This window comes from Psittacula echo (assembly GCF_963264785.1).
Source record: "Psittacula echo genome assembly, chromosome: 14".
In the NCBI taxonomy this organism is placed as follows: Eukaryota; Metazoa; Chordata; class Aves; order Psittaciformes; family Psittacidae; genus Psittacula; species Psittacula echo.
The window spans coordinates 7,137,872-7,152,106 of NC_137750.1; the positions used below are offsets into that span (position 1 = coordinate 7,137,872).

Here is a 14,235-nt window from a genome sequence, read left to right on the forward strand (position 1 = left end):
TAGGCAAGGAGAGATGCCATTGGGTTGAGAAAAGCCCCATCTTGGTCATCCTCCCATGACCAAGGGCTGCTTCTTCATGACACTCTCTGCTACTTATGGCACAGCCACGAAGAACATTTGTTCTTTAGTTCATTTTACCAAAAATAGGGTTTGACTCAGTCTTGTCTTCTCCTATCCCCCCACTCCATTCATAGCTGAAGGTAAGAAATAAGCTTCAGCTAATAAATAATCCTTGTCACAGCTGGATTTGCAGCTGTAAAAGACCTCTGCATCTGAAGTGGTGCACAGTGCATCCTAAAGATCCAACTGTTCCTACTGAGCGGATGCTGCAGTTTGCAGGAGCTGTAAAAGCTTCTTTGGTGCCCCTGTACATCTTTATGTAAAGTCCGTAACAGTAAGCTAGTGTTTGGGAAGGAGGCTTGAATCAATGTCCAGATTCCTCTCAAAGCTGCAGAGATTTAGTTCTGAACAATATAAAAAGCAGAGTGAAATTCATGCTGCTGTTCCTGTCTGGGCATCCAGCATTACCAAGGCTGGCTGTATACTCCAAAGCACCGTTCCTCAGTGGAAAAAGACAAGCATCACTGGAAAGGGAAGTCAGTGTCCTGAGATGAGAGTCCTCAAAGCGCTCCTTTCATTCCAGATTGCTTAAACTGAAGTTTTCTTTGTTAAGTCATCCTTCGAGAGACCTTGCAGGGCATCAGATGTGCTTTAATGAGATCTATAGATGGGAGCTGAAGGGGGGTGCATCTAAGCCACCAAAACCAGCACAAAATCCATCCCAAAGGGTGTCCTGTGCACCCACATCCCCCCTGGAGAATATTTCTTTCCTAAGAAGTAACAATTTACTATTTATTTGGGCTTCTACAGCCTTAAGTCTTTCCTCAGTGCTCCAAAGTCATCTTCCTATCAGGATTAATTGTGAGAGCCTCCTGCCCTGCCCATTCCCACCACAGCTCCTCACTAACTTGCTCTTCCTATAGCACCCATACCCTCATTACTTCCAGGATCTCTGTTGCCAGTGAGCCATTTACTTCATAGTACCATCAGCTCTACCTCATCCCTCCTGCAGTCTGAAATTCTTCAGGGATAGGGGAGAAAGAGGAAAACTCTTCCCTTCAAAGAGACTCAAAACCATTTCACAAACACCCGCTGGGCCTCCCATGTTAGAGGAAGATCGTTAGTCCCATGCTCTGAATGAAGAAACCAGGAAACCTCTGTAATTAAGCACCTTGAAGGCCAGCCAAAAACTGAAACCAGATCAAAATCCAGTCTTCCATCTCCTGATTATCCTTACACTTCTTCTACGTCCTAACCACCAGGGAGAACTGCTGTGCTACCAATCCCTTCTGACACCAAGTACAAAAAAGGGAAGGTAATTTTCAGGATTAAATTATTCCCTATCAGAACACATTCACTTTGGCAACCATTTAACAGCCAGAATGAACTTCAATAATCCAGAGAATGAAATCTATTAATGACAGTGGTAGCATTAAGTTATTTAAATGCTTTTAGAGTGTCTTTTAGTACTCCCCAATAATCCCTCACCAGCTGGTACAAGTGGCCCGAGAAGCAGCCACGACCTAAACCTCTAATAAAACCCTTCAGTTTATTGTTCACTTTCAATTTAGTAGATGATGATCAAGGAGTATCCAGTTTTTCATTTTTAGCTTTGAAAACAAAATGCTGTTCCTTAGCAATTCCCTTCTTTCTAGCTGCCTGAAGCACAGAAAGCATTCTTTCCTTGAGCAGGTCACATGCCTGTTCATTAATGTTGCAGTGACGGTCACAATAGAACCAGTATCTGACAGATGAAACGACAGCACTTACATTACATTGACTCAGAAGTAATGAAGTCAAGGTACTAGAAAGGAATATTCTTGCAAGAAAATAATCTCGTTTTGACACAACCTTTGCAGGAACACTCTTATCTGTTTTGCTATTGTCATGATCTTGAAGCAGCAACTATCATACTGCTACTAGAGGTGCTTTTCTTTTGTTGAGAACATCTCTATAGCCAGTACAAGAATCTCTCTTACATCACCACTCAGAGTATTTCCTTACCCTCTTGGCAGCTCAGCATATTCTGTTTCAGACCAGCCTTGCACTCCCAAACCACCTCTGAAACCAGCATCTCAGGCTACTTTGTAGTGAACAAGAGCCCTATTAAACAGGTGTCATCCCCCCTGTGCAGATAAAGGGAGGCTCTGGCTTTCAGGTGTTAACTAAGAGTCCCACCACAACAGTTGTACTTCCAGTCTGCCATTACCCCTCCCAGAAATAAAAATACCTCAACTTTCCATCTTTTTAAACACTGGTACTGTCCATTTCACAACTGAAACTGTCTGAGGGACTGAAGACCCAGCATACAGTAAAAGCAAGGCCTTATCATCCGCAAGAACTCCCTAGAGAATTGTATCTGACTATAACTTACTTCATTCTTTTTCATTTAGAAACCAGGAGAGGAACATTAACTAAATCACACAGCAATCACTTCAGAATGTGTTATTTGAAAGCTGTGGGTAAAAGTATCATTTGCCCAGGCTCTTGAGAGATCTCAGCTGTTAATAAACATGAAAAACTCACCACCCAACTAGTGTGACAAGACCTCTGCACCCAGTTTCCCATTATCATCTGACATGTGGACTTCTAGTAGGCTATTAGGGCACCAGTGTTAAGAACTGCTACAAACCAAGCCAGGCCAAACAGCCAAGTGAACTCCAAATAATCTGTTCTGAATTGTTCATACCCCTGCACTTCATAGAACTCCTGAATCCTCACCCCTAGAAGCAGCTTTCCCAGTGAAGAGGTCTCAGAGGAAACCCACTGAGGTCCCAGCAAACAGGAATCAACAGGTAAATTCTCCAGCCACAGAGGAATGGTACCAGTGAGTACCAAGTTCTGTCCTAAGGAGAGTATTAGTAAGATGAATTCTACAAGAATAGGTTTTAAAAGCAGGATTTACACAGCATTTCTGTATTGCTGTGTCCACAGATGCATCAGAATGTGAAAACTCAGCAGTTTGCTGGACTAGTGGAAATTAATGCTTGAGGCTCTTGAGGAATTCAGCCACTTGAGACAGTTTCTTGATACCAGTCTAACCGAGAAAAAGCCCAATTCATCAGTTTCTGACTGCAGTCACCAACTCACACCAACACCATCCAGCACTGTTAGAGCAGTTATTGCAGAAACATGAGGCGCAAACCCAGGTGAAGACCAAAGAGACGTGAGAAATGAGGACATTTAGGCAAATGCTGGACATTAAGTTCATGACAAATGAAGTGCCCCTCTTAATTCAGGAAATTAAGACACTGTTTTTGAAAGCATGTTCAGTACCTGTCACTTGGCTTTTATGGCCTCGGGAAAGAAGAAATAGTTGGCAAGATATAATAGGGAGTTTTGAGCTTCCCAGGCTGAAGTTGGGCTGGAAAAATCCCTGTATTTAAGGAGACCTCACCCTTTCTTCAGAAACCAAAGCAAGTCCAAACATCTTTTTTGGCTAAACGAGACAGAGAGCTTTCTCCTGGGAGAAGTGTTGGCATGACATCAAGTTGAAAGAATTTTAGACACTGTTATCAGTGCCAGAGATTCTAAAGCCAACAAGCAATGTCTAACCTAGGAAAGGTGTTGAAATATATTCCACCCCCCCCCCCCCCCTTTTTATTCTTCCCAAGAAGTTTTTTCCAGGTCTGTGCGAGCTTGGATATGAAAACATTTGCTCACAAGAGGGAATTCCAACCTTGCAATATACCACAGAAGTCTCTAAGGTACATACCAGAGGAAGAAATCATCTGCTTATCAGGAGAATTCCCTACAGTGGAACCAATGGCAAATGGTACACATCATTCTTCAGCTCCATAGTCAAAAGCAACTGCAAAAACAATGCTATTTTTCTTCTAAAAAGTAATGTAATATCATATGTGTTCAAATCATGACAAAAGTCAAACAGATCATTGTCCATCAGCTAAATGCACAGACCTGATCCAGCAGGCACTGGCCTCACATATAATCACTTCTTGAACTGACCATTACAAAACCCATCACCCACAAGTGAGCTCTGCCAACAAGTTAATACCAGAAAAAGCATTTGCTCACTGCAAAAACTACAAGATATCGGAGTGTTCCCAGGACATCAGAGAATGCTTTGGGGGCACTGAGTCGACAGGCCAATCTTTCATGAATGTCCCTGGATTTCACTGCAACCTCTAAACTTCTCCAGGAGAAAGCTCCAGATCAACAGCCTTGTGGAACAGACTAATGAAAAACATCACTGTCACCAGCTCCCTTTGGTACCTCCAGCCTTTTCCTCTTGCAGGCAGGAAAGAGGTTATCTTCCTCCTTTACCACCATGATAAAGCAGAGCTTGGAATCTATGCGACCATTGCTAAATACACCCAAACCCCAGAACTCAGGTTATTTGTGCTTTACATTTCCAAGCATCTCCCATCTGATACCATGGGAAAGTGAATGGTTAATGAAATTATTTGCTATTTTTAGCTTAATTTTTACATCAAAAAGCATTCACATAGTTTTAAATAAGCTACTGGAACAATACTGATACTACAACAATATTGATGCTTCTATTACAGACTGACAAAAAGAGCTCAACCCAAAGTCCAACATTCTGCAGTTTGCCTATTGAAACATTTTTGCCTTAGCAGAACATCTAACACAAGAAATCAAAAGAGAAAACCAACTTCTACTTCCAATTCAGCTACCAACTGGGAGGGCTTAAGGAAGCCTTTCATTATCCAACAGTCTTCTACCTGTAAAAGGGGAATTATACTTACTTACCCCACGGAAAGCTGAGCATTGGGAAGCATAAAGTGCTGCAGAGAAAGAAACATAAGTGCCGAGTACTGTTACTCCAGAGAAAACTAAAGAAACCTGGTTATTTTAAACAAGAAGTTTATTTAAACAACAAGACGCTTTACTTGAAGGGAAAACTATCTAGGATTTTTTTTTCTTCTTTTTTTAGAGTAATTTACCCCTACTTAGACAGAGATTGCTCTACATGTAACAGCTACGTACAAAAAAGTTATAAAATTGTCCTTGGTTTTACAATGATAAAAGAAAAAACATTGAAATTATCCAATCAAACAAGGTATGCAAGGTTCTTTTGTCGGTTTTTTAAACAGTGAGAGCAAAATAACTTACTGGAATATAAAGATAAAAGGAGAAGGAGCATGCCACTAACGGAGAAAGGGGCATTTTTCACAGAACCAGTTTGTTTTTCCCACCCCATCTCCATTAAATGTTGATCAAAACATACCATTGGCCATTTAGTTAAAAAAAATATGCATTATGTCTGTGCACATACACCAGTTACTTTATGTACAATAGAAGGAATAGGAAAAAAAAAAAAAAATCAAGAGAGAGAAGAGAGAAAACTCTACTGCAGTAGTCAGGATGTGGCTGAACCAAGTCTCGTTTGTCTAATTGTGAATGTGTCGCCTGTGGGAGCACAGTTCTGCAGAGGAAACTAGCAGGTTGTTTGTGTGTTGGTTTGTTTAGTAAACTCCTCCTGTTTGCTGCTGGAACACATCAATTGTATCTTCATCCTCCATTTCCAACTGTAGCAGAAAAGAAAGACAGAAAAGGCTTTTAACTCTTCTCAGGTATCTACTATAGGCTCAGTTGTTCTCCCACTTCCTATGTTCCCATTTACTTTGTATGCACCTTAAACCAGTCCAGCCCCTCTCCCTTCTATTACCATCACTTTGTACATTTAACCTCAAACACCAGAACTCAAGAGCAAAGAAATTACATAGCAAAATCAAAAAGCCAGTTGGTAACTCTTGTCCTACAATGGATTCTAGTATACAACTTCAGGGTGCACTGTAGGACTCCTGTGGAAAAGACCAGCATTCGTAACATTTTGATTCAGTTGCCTACTTTTCCACAACATCTTCTTTCTCCTATTTACTTCCTCAGTTTACCTTAGAACATTGACACAATTCCACCTTGCTGCTGTTGTTCAAATGGGTTCAGCTACAGCACTGAAGAAAACAGACCGTAATTAAGGCCCCCAGCCCAGGCAGGCAGTAAAACCAAGCATCAGCAAGCATGATATAAAGCACTTCACATGGTCACCCATGTAACAAACTGCCAGTGAGCAACAGCAATACTTCATAAATGTAAGTCTCTTTTTCATCCTAATTTTTACAGTTGGTATTTCTGGGATGTTGATGTTACCTCGTGATAAAAATCTATTGGAAGATTGAAAGAGTTGCTAAAACTAATGTTATATCCCTAAACAGTCTCAATTTCTACTCCAGAAAACCAAACAGGTCTATGGCATTTACCACAGCTATAAATAGACTGATCCTGAGCTTCAGCATAACATGGATGGAGAAAAAAAGCACCCTGTTACCTTGATTATCAGCGTTCCGAGTTGAAAGGTTGCACAGATTGTGCCCATAAGAGGCACATTCTTTGAAGCAACTGCTTAGAAAATACAGATCTATTATAAACCTTCCAACACCAAGAATTCCTTATTTCATAACAAGTAGTTCTGGCAAAGCACATCAACCTGTATCACTTGGAAACACTGATAAAACACAGCTATGTGGAGCAGTACAGAGAAATACTCAAAAGCCACAGCAAACCATTCTGTTCTTGGAATGGCCTTGATTACACTCTGTTACAACCCCAAAACACAAGCTTCACAGTATCCATTGATTTTCTGCTGCTGAAACAGAGCTTCCAGTTACAAATAACAGAAAATGACTTTTGCATTACAAAAGCCAGTTTGCAAACAGGATCCTGATAACATCCTGGCAACCTCTTACAGAAAAAAGAAAGCCACTGCTTCAGGAAAAACTCGATTCTTGACTTACCAACTCTTAGCTCAGAGCTGTGACTCAATAAGGTGATAGTTTTACAAGACTCACCATCTGTACACTGCACTTCCATTTCTTATTTTATTCCTGGTGATACAGACTCATTATTTAAAACGCTACAGAAGTCTGAGATTCCAGTTCCAATAATCCTAAACTAGTTCAACCATAATACTGCTAAAAAAAGATCCAGTTCAAATATACAATTACACAAGTACTTCATATGCAAGAGAAGCATCAACACCTGCAGTAAGTATCAAATGCAGTTCTTTAGCCTTTCTTCTGCTGTTTACCTGTGCAGGTGTGTCTGATTCATTAATAGGCTGCCCATCGAACCGGAATCTGATTTGCCTCATTGACAACCCCTGCACAAAGGGAAGCAAAAAAGAGAAGTAAGTCTGGTGTAAAAGTACTCCCTAGCTTTCTCTTGAACTTGTCAGCATGATCATTAAACACCACGATATACTTTTCATACTCCCCTCATTGCACTGACTTTAAGGCATTTCACTACAAATCCTTGCAATCTGTTTTGTATTAATAATTGTATTGTGGCCAAAACTAAGAGAAGCAACAGTGCCCCCACTGACTGAAAGGTAAAATAAAGCAGTTTCTAGTGCTCACCCCAAAAGCCAGGATTTTTAGAGCTTTTTAATAATAATTGACTTAAAATTAGATGCAACACTTCAGGTAATAGATGTCAAACAGTAATAGTCAATATTCCTTTTTGATCCTTCCCAAAACCAAAAGTATTTGTCCCATAAATGCAACCACCATCTCAGTCTGCAGCAGCAAAGCGCAGGCAATGGTAACCTTTTGACCTCAAATTCCTATTTACAAGAAGCCAATGGATCAAAGTTCTTCCCTGCACAGCTGAAACTTTAAAAAAGATAAAGGAATTTTCTACTTCCAGAAACTACTGAATAGGATTTGAACTCATTTTAAGCATTTCTACCACACACACAGTCACTTTGCTGACCTCTTCCATCCCCAGAGGATGGCTCATTCTTGCCTGAGCCAACTCAAAAAGAAATAAAGAGCAACAACCCCTTCTAGTAATAACATAAGCCTCAAATTCACAAGTCTTCAAAGGTATTCTACTGTACACCATGTTCTGCAAAGGAAGATGAATGAAGTTTGAGGATACAACCAGAACCAACAACCTTGGTGTCTACTTCTTCCCCAGTTCTATCTACTCTCTACAATTCAAGTTGAGGTAAATCCAACACGGTGCTGTATTTGAAGAGCAGCCTTTATTTAGCCCTGCAAGAGCAGCTCTATCACACAAAAGGTAGTTCATTATTCTTGAGATTTGTCAGGAAAAAAAGATTTTAAGAAAGAATGAGTAAAATTTTCAGTCACAATTTAAAATTCAGAGCAAAAGCCTTCTCCAACATGACTCAGACTCTGCAGTGTTCACTCAGAACATCATCTTGTTTAAAAAAACCATGTGGCAAAGTGGCATGGCAGCAACACATTTTTGCACAGCAACATTTGGTTGGAGCTGTTTTCTCTGTCATTGTGTTGCTTAAAATATATTTTTCCTATTCCAAAAGTGTTGGGGTTTTTTTGCAGGCTCCTGACAACTTTATGAGCTGGATAAATGTTAGCTGAAAACATCCTCAACAATGGTACCTTGGTGAGATTAACAGCCACAAGAAACTGGCTGTTCCATGGATTAGTTTTCCCCACACGAATAGTTTTGATCTTCTAAAAGTATCAGTCAAGGTTTTACTTCCATTTTAGGTTTACTACATGCAATACATGATTTTCCTTCTTTAAAGCTGCTCAATTCTCTACTATTGCAGCTTCCACCTCTCCAAACTTAGATCTGAAGTCCACAGTTTAAGGATTTTAAGACTGGATGTGCCCAGTTACAAAACCAAACTAAATCTAACTTTTAGACTAAGGCAAAACAAATGCTTCTAAACAAAGTAAGCACCTCGGAAATGCAATTTGAAGACAACATCCTTTGCACACCTACTGCCTTCAAACTGAAACAAGAAATAATGTCTCCCATTATAAAGATGTATTCTTTTTCTCCTCCAGGTGACAAATGGGGAATTCAGGCGATGAGATTATAGTCTCACTTTTGTTTCCAAGTCACTGAAATATGAATGGTGCTTCTAAAATCATCTTTCCCAGGACTTTACAGACAACTGACCAAGACAGATGTAACTGCACTTCATGTTTGCAAAAGCAGTACACAGAGATCTCCATAATCTAACAAGAGTTTGCATGACAGAGGTAGGAAAAATGAGCTGACAGCTTCAAACACTCACTAATTTATCCCCAGAACACCCATACAAGTACATTTTCACACACTCAGTGAGAGCTGATTTGCCCTGTCTTTATTTGTATCACTATCCTGCTGAGGCAAAGGGTAAATCAAAGAGGTTTTACTGCTCTGAATGTGAATTAGTTTGTTTTTTCCTGGTAGTGAAACAGTTACCTCAGTATTTTATACTGATGTCACTGTATTTGATGGTATCACTGAATATTTATGTTTAAAAAAAAAAACCAACCCAAACCATCCCCAGTTCCAAACACTTTTGTACAGATGGAACTTTTTAAAGGCAAGACAGTCATTAAAAATTCATGGGCAGCAGAGACAGAACTTTCCTAACTGCAAGCTCCAGATTAAAGTGTTAAATAGCACCGCTCTTATACAGGTGGGTGTAAAACTTGCAATAGTTGCCTGCATTTGCCATTACACTAACAAAATCCAAGGATTTTTGCTCCTCAGAGGATTAATCTGACAAGGCCACAAGAGAAAAAACAACCCACGCTCAGCATTAACCGTACAAGCTCCTTCTCAAGGTGGACATTTGACACCTTTAAACGCTGCAATACCCAGTGATGTTCTCCCATCTCAATACAATACTAAGCTAATAAAGCAGAAGCATATGACCACACCAAGACGCTACCCAGAGTTATAAAAGTACCTCTGATTACCATTCAACTCTCTATCCTGAGTTCATACCACAGGTTCCCAACCCACCCTTTCCATATGGGTACTTTTGAGCCATAGAATAACAGTCACCTCCCAAGAGCCTCCACCTATAACACAGATTTCACAAAGATAACAACAGATCTTTATTTTACCCGTTTCCTGTCACAACCCTGTCAGTCCACTCTGTAACACATCCTAAAAACAACACACACCCCACAACACAATTAGTTTCTGTTAAGCCTTTATCATTTTGAACATTTACATAGATCTAAGCCTCTACTGTCTTTATGTGTCACCTCTGGAGATCACCTCTCCCCCAGCCTTCTCCTGAGGACCACACAAGAACCATACCTGTCGTTCACAATAGGCTTTCATTAGTTTACTAAGTGGTGTATGCCTCTTAATCTTAAACTGCACCACAGACCCATCTTGCCCTGCCACCTTCAGATTAATGTGGTCATTGTTTTCAGTCTTCACTCCTTCCTGTGGAGGAAATGAAAGAAGAAGACAAAAAAAACACACTTTTTAAAAAAAAGGTATGAAACAAGAAGTGAACATTTCACCACAGTGCAACAGGTCATTAAAAAGGAGGAAATAAAAGGCATTATAGCTTGAAAATCTGGATTAGGAGATAAAGCTCAGTAGTTTTTATTTGAAACTTTAAAGAAAAAAGCCACGCACACAAAAAGAACCCCCAAACCCAACTGATATTGGTTGTCACTGGTTAACATGCCAGGTAGCAATGAAAAACTAAGACAATTGTTTTACAACATATTTAAAGATAAAGAAGTAGTTATTTCTATAAAGGGCAAAATAATATGCAACACCATAGTTCACAACCAAAGGAATAAAGTTAATTATATTATAGCTATGGTCTCCACCACTACCAAGTGGGTTTCTTACTACACCTCAAACTTTTTCCTACCAGCTGAAGTCCTTCTGAAGAAAACTTCAAGCTACTTTCAAAGGCTGTACGCGAAAAGGTGGCAAAACCTGACAAGAACCAAGCTTCCTCCTTCATTAAGCACTCAGTAAAGCCCCTCCTAAACCCCGAGTCCGGTCCTGTCGCTTCCACATGCACAAACTGCAGAGAACCGACTTCAACTCTGCTGTTCGCGTTCTGATCCGGAGGGAAAGGGAAGATTGAACGCGACCCGGTTCCTGGGTAACGTGTTTATCTGTGTTTCCTCTCGGACAAGCGACCCGGGGCCGGGTGCGGGTCGCCGCCGCCATGTGACAGAGATGCCTCCGAACCCCGTTTAAAATGAGGGAAAAAATAACAATTGAGGGAGAAGACGGTGGCAGAGCTGGCTGTGTTGGGGGGTTTAATTATTATTATTTCGCTGTGGTTGTTCTTTAATTGCCGCTGTGGAAAGCGAAGCTCTCCCCCTCCCGCCAGCGCGCACCCCCCGCGGCCAGGGCCTCCGGGCCCGGAGGCAGCACAAAAGGGGGCAGGGAGCGATATCCGCCCGCCCCTCCCGCAGGACCAAACGGGAAGGGGCTGGCAAGTGCCTCGACGAGAGGCTGGCTACGAGCGAGGATGCTGCGCCGCCAACCGCGCAGGGGAGGCCAGATCCGGCCTCGCGAGGAGGAGGAGGAAGAAGGCAGCGGCAGCAACCGCCTCCGGACCTGCCTCTCCCCCTGAGGAGGGCGGGAAGGGAGCCCGGATTCGCCCCCATCAGCCCCACTCTTCTTTCCCCGCCACCCTCCCCGGGGATCCCCCGCCCGCCCCGGGAGGCTGCGGCCCCGGCCCCCCTCCCCCGGCGGGGCGGGAAGCGGCCGCGGCCTGGGTGCGCAGGGAAATGGCGCGCAAAGCCGGCGCGCCGGAGCCGAGGCCGCTTGGCTGGGGCCGGGCCAGGGCCGGGCACGGGCCTCCTCCTCCTCCCGCCGCCGCCTCAGGGGCGAAGTGAGGGCGGCGGGAGCGAGGGAGGACGGCGGGAGAGCGCCTGCCTCACCTTGGGCTTCTCGTCGGCCATGGCGAGTCAGCGATGTCCGGGCCACTCCGAGCGCCTCACAAAGGGGGGGAAGAAACGACCGAGCGCGGCGGAGGAGAGAGAGAGAGAGGGGAAGGCGGGGGGGGGGGCAGGGAGCGCGCACGCACTGCCGCGGGGCCGCGCCTTGCCCCCGTGCGTGCGCGCGCCCGACGGGCTCTCCCCCGCCCCCCTCTTGCCTTCCCCCTCACCCCTCAGGCGCGGCCCCGCCGCCCATTGGGCTCCAGCGCGCTGCGGTGGGCGGGGACAAGGGAGGGTTGAAGCGACGAGGTGGGAGGGGGGCGGGAGAGGAGGGGGAGAGAGGAGGTGGTGGCGCGCGCGCGCGCTCCCCGCGGCCGTTACATAACGCGGGCCGGCGGGAGGCGGAGCGTGCGCGCGCCCCAACCGCTGCGTGCGCGCGCCCCGCCCCGCCCCGCCGGGCGCTCAGCGGGCCCCGCCGTGCCTGTGCGGCGGGTATTGTCCGACTCAAAATGGCCGCCGCGCCCCCCCTCAGGCACCTCAGCCCGGGGCACGCCTGGATGCGCCCTCCCCATACGCGCACACACACACACAAACACACCTTCCTGTGGGGCTCCCCTGCTGCCTCGGCCTTCTCTTGGGCCTCATCAAACATGAGGGGTTTCTACTCCCCAAGTCGTGCCCTCGCTGTTTTCACCCCCGACACCGAGGTTTGACAGCCATCCGATACACCTCTGACACCCCCTGCCTCCCCATCGAGGAGTTTGGTGCCCCAAAATAGGTGGATTCTGCAGAAGGAATGGAGCCTGCTCTGCTGCATCCCAAAACTATAGCTTGGATGTAGTGCTAACAATTGCAGTCAAGGTTTACTTGTGTTCTTCAACGAGCTAAGGACATGAGGCAGCACCTCAAAGATTATCATACATAAATAAGATACACTAATGATGCAAGTGGTCTCCTCAAGTTCATTTCAGTAGGGAAGGGGGAGTTCTCAGTAACTCCAGGGATTTCACAAACCAGAGTTACACCCACTGCTGCCATTTGTCATCTGCTCCTCCACAGCACAGCGGTGCAAACAAACCACCACAAAAAGGACATTTGGGAATGCTTCAGGGCTGGATTTACCATTAATGGTGGGCATCAGCCCCACTCGGAGCCACTCATGTGGTGAATGGACGCGCTGCTCCAGGCAGGACAACACCCAGGCCTGTGTTTAAGGGACCATCTTGGAGACGCTGCAAGGTGGGATTTGTCCAGATTAAAGCACTTAAATAGTGAGGTATCAACTGAAGAGAAACTTCTGAGCAAAGCTCATTCTGCAGACGTGCTTCCATATAAAACACAGGCCATGAAGTCTTCTACCATCTCCTTGTAGACTGGGCTCCATAGATTGTGAAGTTTTCCCTCTGCTTCAGTGCTCTGAAAGATCAAATGTCACCTAGAGCTTCACAGAACCTTTTAGTACTTCATTCCTGAAGAGCCTTAACGAGTCAGTTCTGGAATCACAGGCATTGGAAGAGCTCCATCTGACCCAGCAAAGCAACCTGGACGCTGTTCTAAATGATGACTGCAAAGATCCTCCTTTGAGCTGTACTTTCCACTCCTACCTGTGTGATTTTCCTTATCATCAAAAGACTCTTCCAATCAGTCGATCCTGCCTGTTTTCCCTGCATTTAATGCCTCATGCTATTGCTTTTTCTATTTACTTTAGCTACTAGGAGGCAAGAAGCACCTGTGACTACAGAAAACAACACCCTGCTGTACAAATCCCTCCTCAAGCAGTCTAATGGTGACTCAGCCTCCTGTGATCTCCTTTCACCTTTTCTTTTAGCTCTGAAAAGCAATGGGCAATGTCACTGTGACCTTCTGAAGTCCATTATCACTGCTAAGAAACAGGACTATACGTGAGGACAAGGGAATAAATCATCTTAAACTCCACTCAAGTCTTCTACATGGTACATAGCTTTCTTTAAGTGAGGCTCTGAGCACCAGGGGTGCTTTGCAGAACAAAAGACAAGTGCCATTTCCCAAGAGACCTTAAGTTCTATTTTTAGAGATGATGCAACATCACAGAGGAGCACTGCTGCAAGGAAGGGCATCACGAGACTGATGGTGCTTATTTTGCTCTCCCTTCCCTCTTCGAAGACCTCTGTGCAGCAAGTCCAGGAGGAGGATTTCTTGGGGGAGAAGTGGGATGAAGCTGGCCAGGGCCTGAGAGTAGCATGGAAGAACTGAATGCAGGAGTGGCACTGAGACGTACATTGAGGCCAGTATTACAAACAGAACTTGAGATGGGAAAATACACTAGATTTTATGAGAACATATGAAATTTTGCTACCACTGTGGATGTTATATGTGCTCAAAAAAGCTGAGAACTGTTTTCACCACTGGTCTCACCACCAATTACACAGAGCAGGTTTGTACAAACCTCTTATTTATATGGCTTATCTTCTTATAGAGCAACAGAGGAAACAAGGAAACACATACAGGAGACTTG

General features: G+C 44.2%; 1 protein-coding gene across 3 annotated transcripts; it reads right to left on the reverse strand.

The window, feature by feature from the left end:
* Positions 1-4,897: 4,897 nt before the first annotated feature.
* On the reverse strand, positions 4,898-12,070 carry SUMO2 (small ubiquitin like modifier 2). Of its 3 annotated transcripts, XM_080629584.1 has the most exons (5): positions 11,745-12,068; positions 10,141-10,272; positions 7,133-7,204; positions 5,940-5,999; positions 5,486-5,573 (listed from the first exon to the last, which is right to left on the reverse strand). In XM_080629584.1, exons 1-4 carry the CDS (start codon positions 11,763-11,765, stop codon positions 5,988-5,990), a joined length of 237 nt encoding a protein of 78 aa, XP_080485710.1. In that variant the 5' UTR covers positions 11,766-12,068; the 3' UTR covers positions 5,486-5,573; positions 5,940-5,987. The 3 variants fall into 3 exon arrangements, with proteins under 3 accessions (XP_080485708.1, XP_080485710.1, XP_080485709.1); XM_080629582.1 differs by lacking the exon at positions 5,940-5,999 and having other exon boundaries at positions 4,898-5,573; positions 11,745-12,056; XM_080629583.1 differs by lacking the exon at positions 5,486-5,573 and having other exon boundaries at positions 5,977-5,999; positions 7,084-7,204; positions 11,745-12,070.
* Between the last annotated feature and the right edge of the window lie 2,165 nt (positions 12,071-14,235).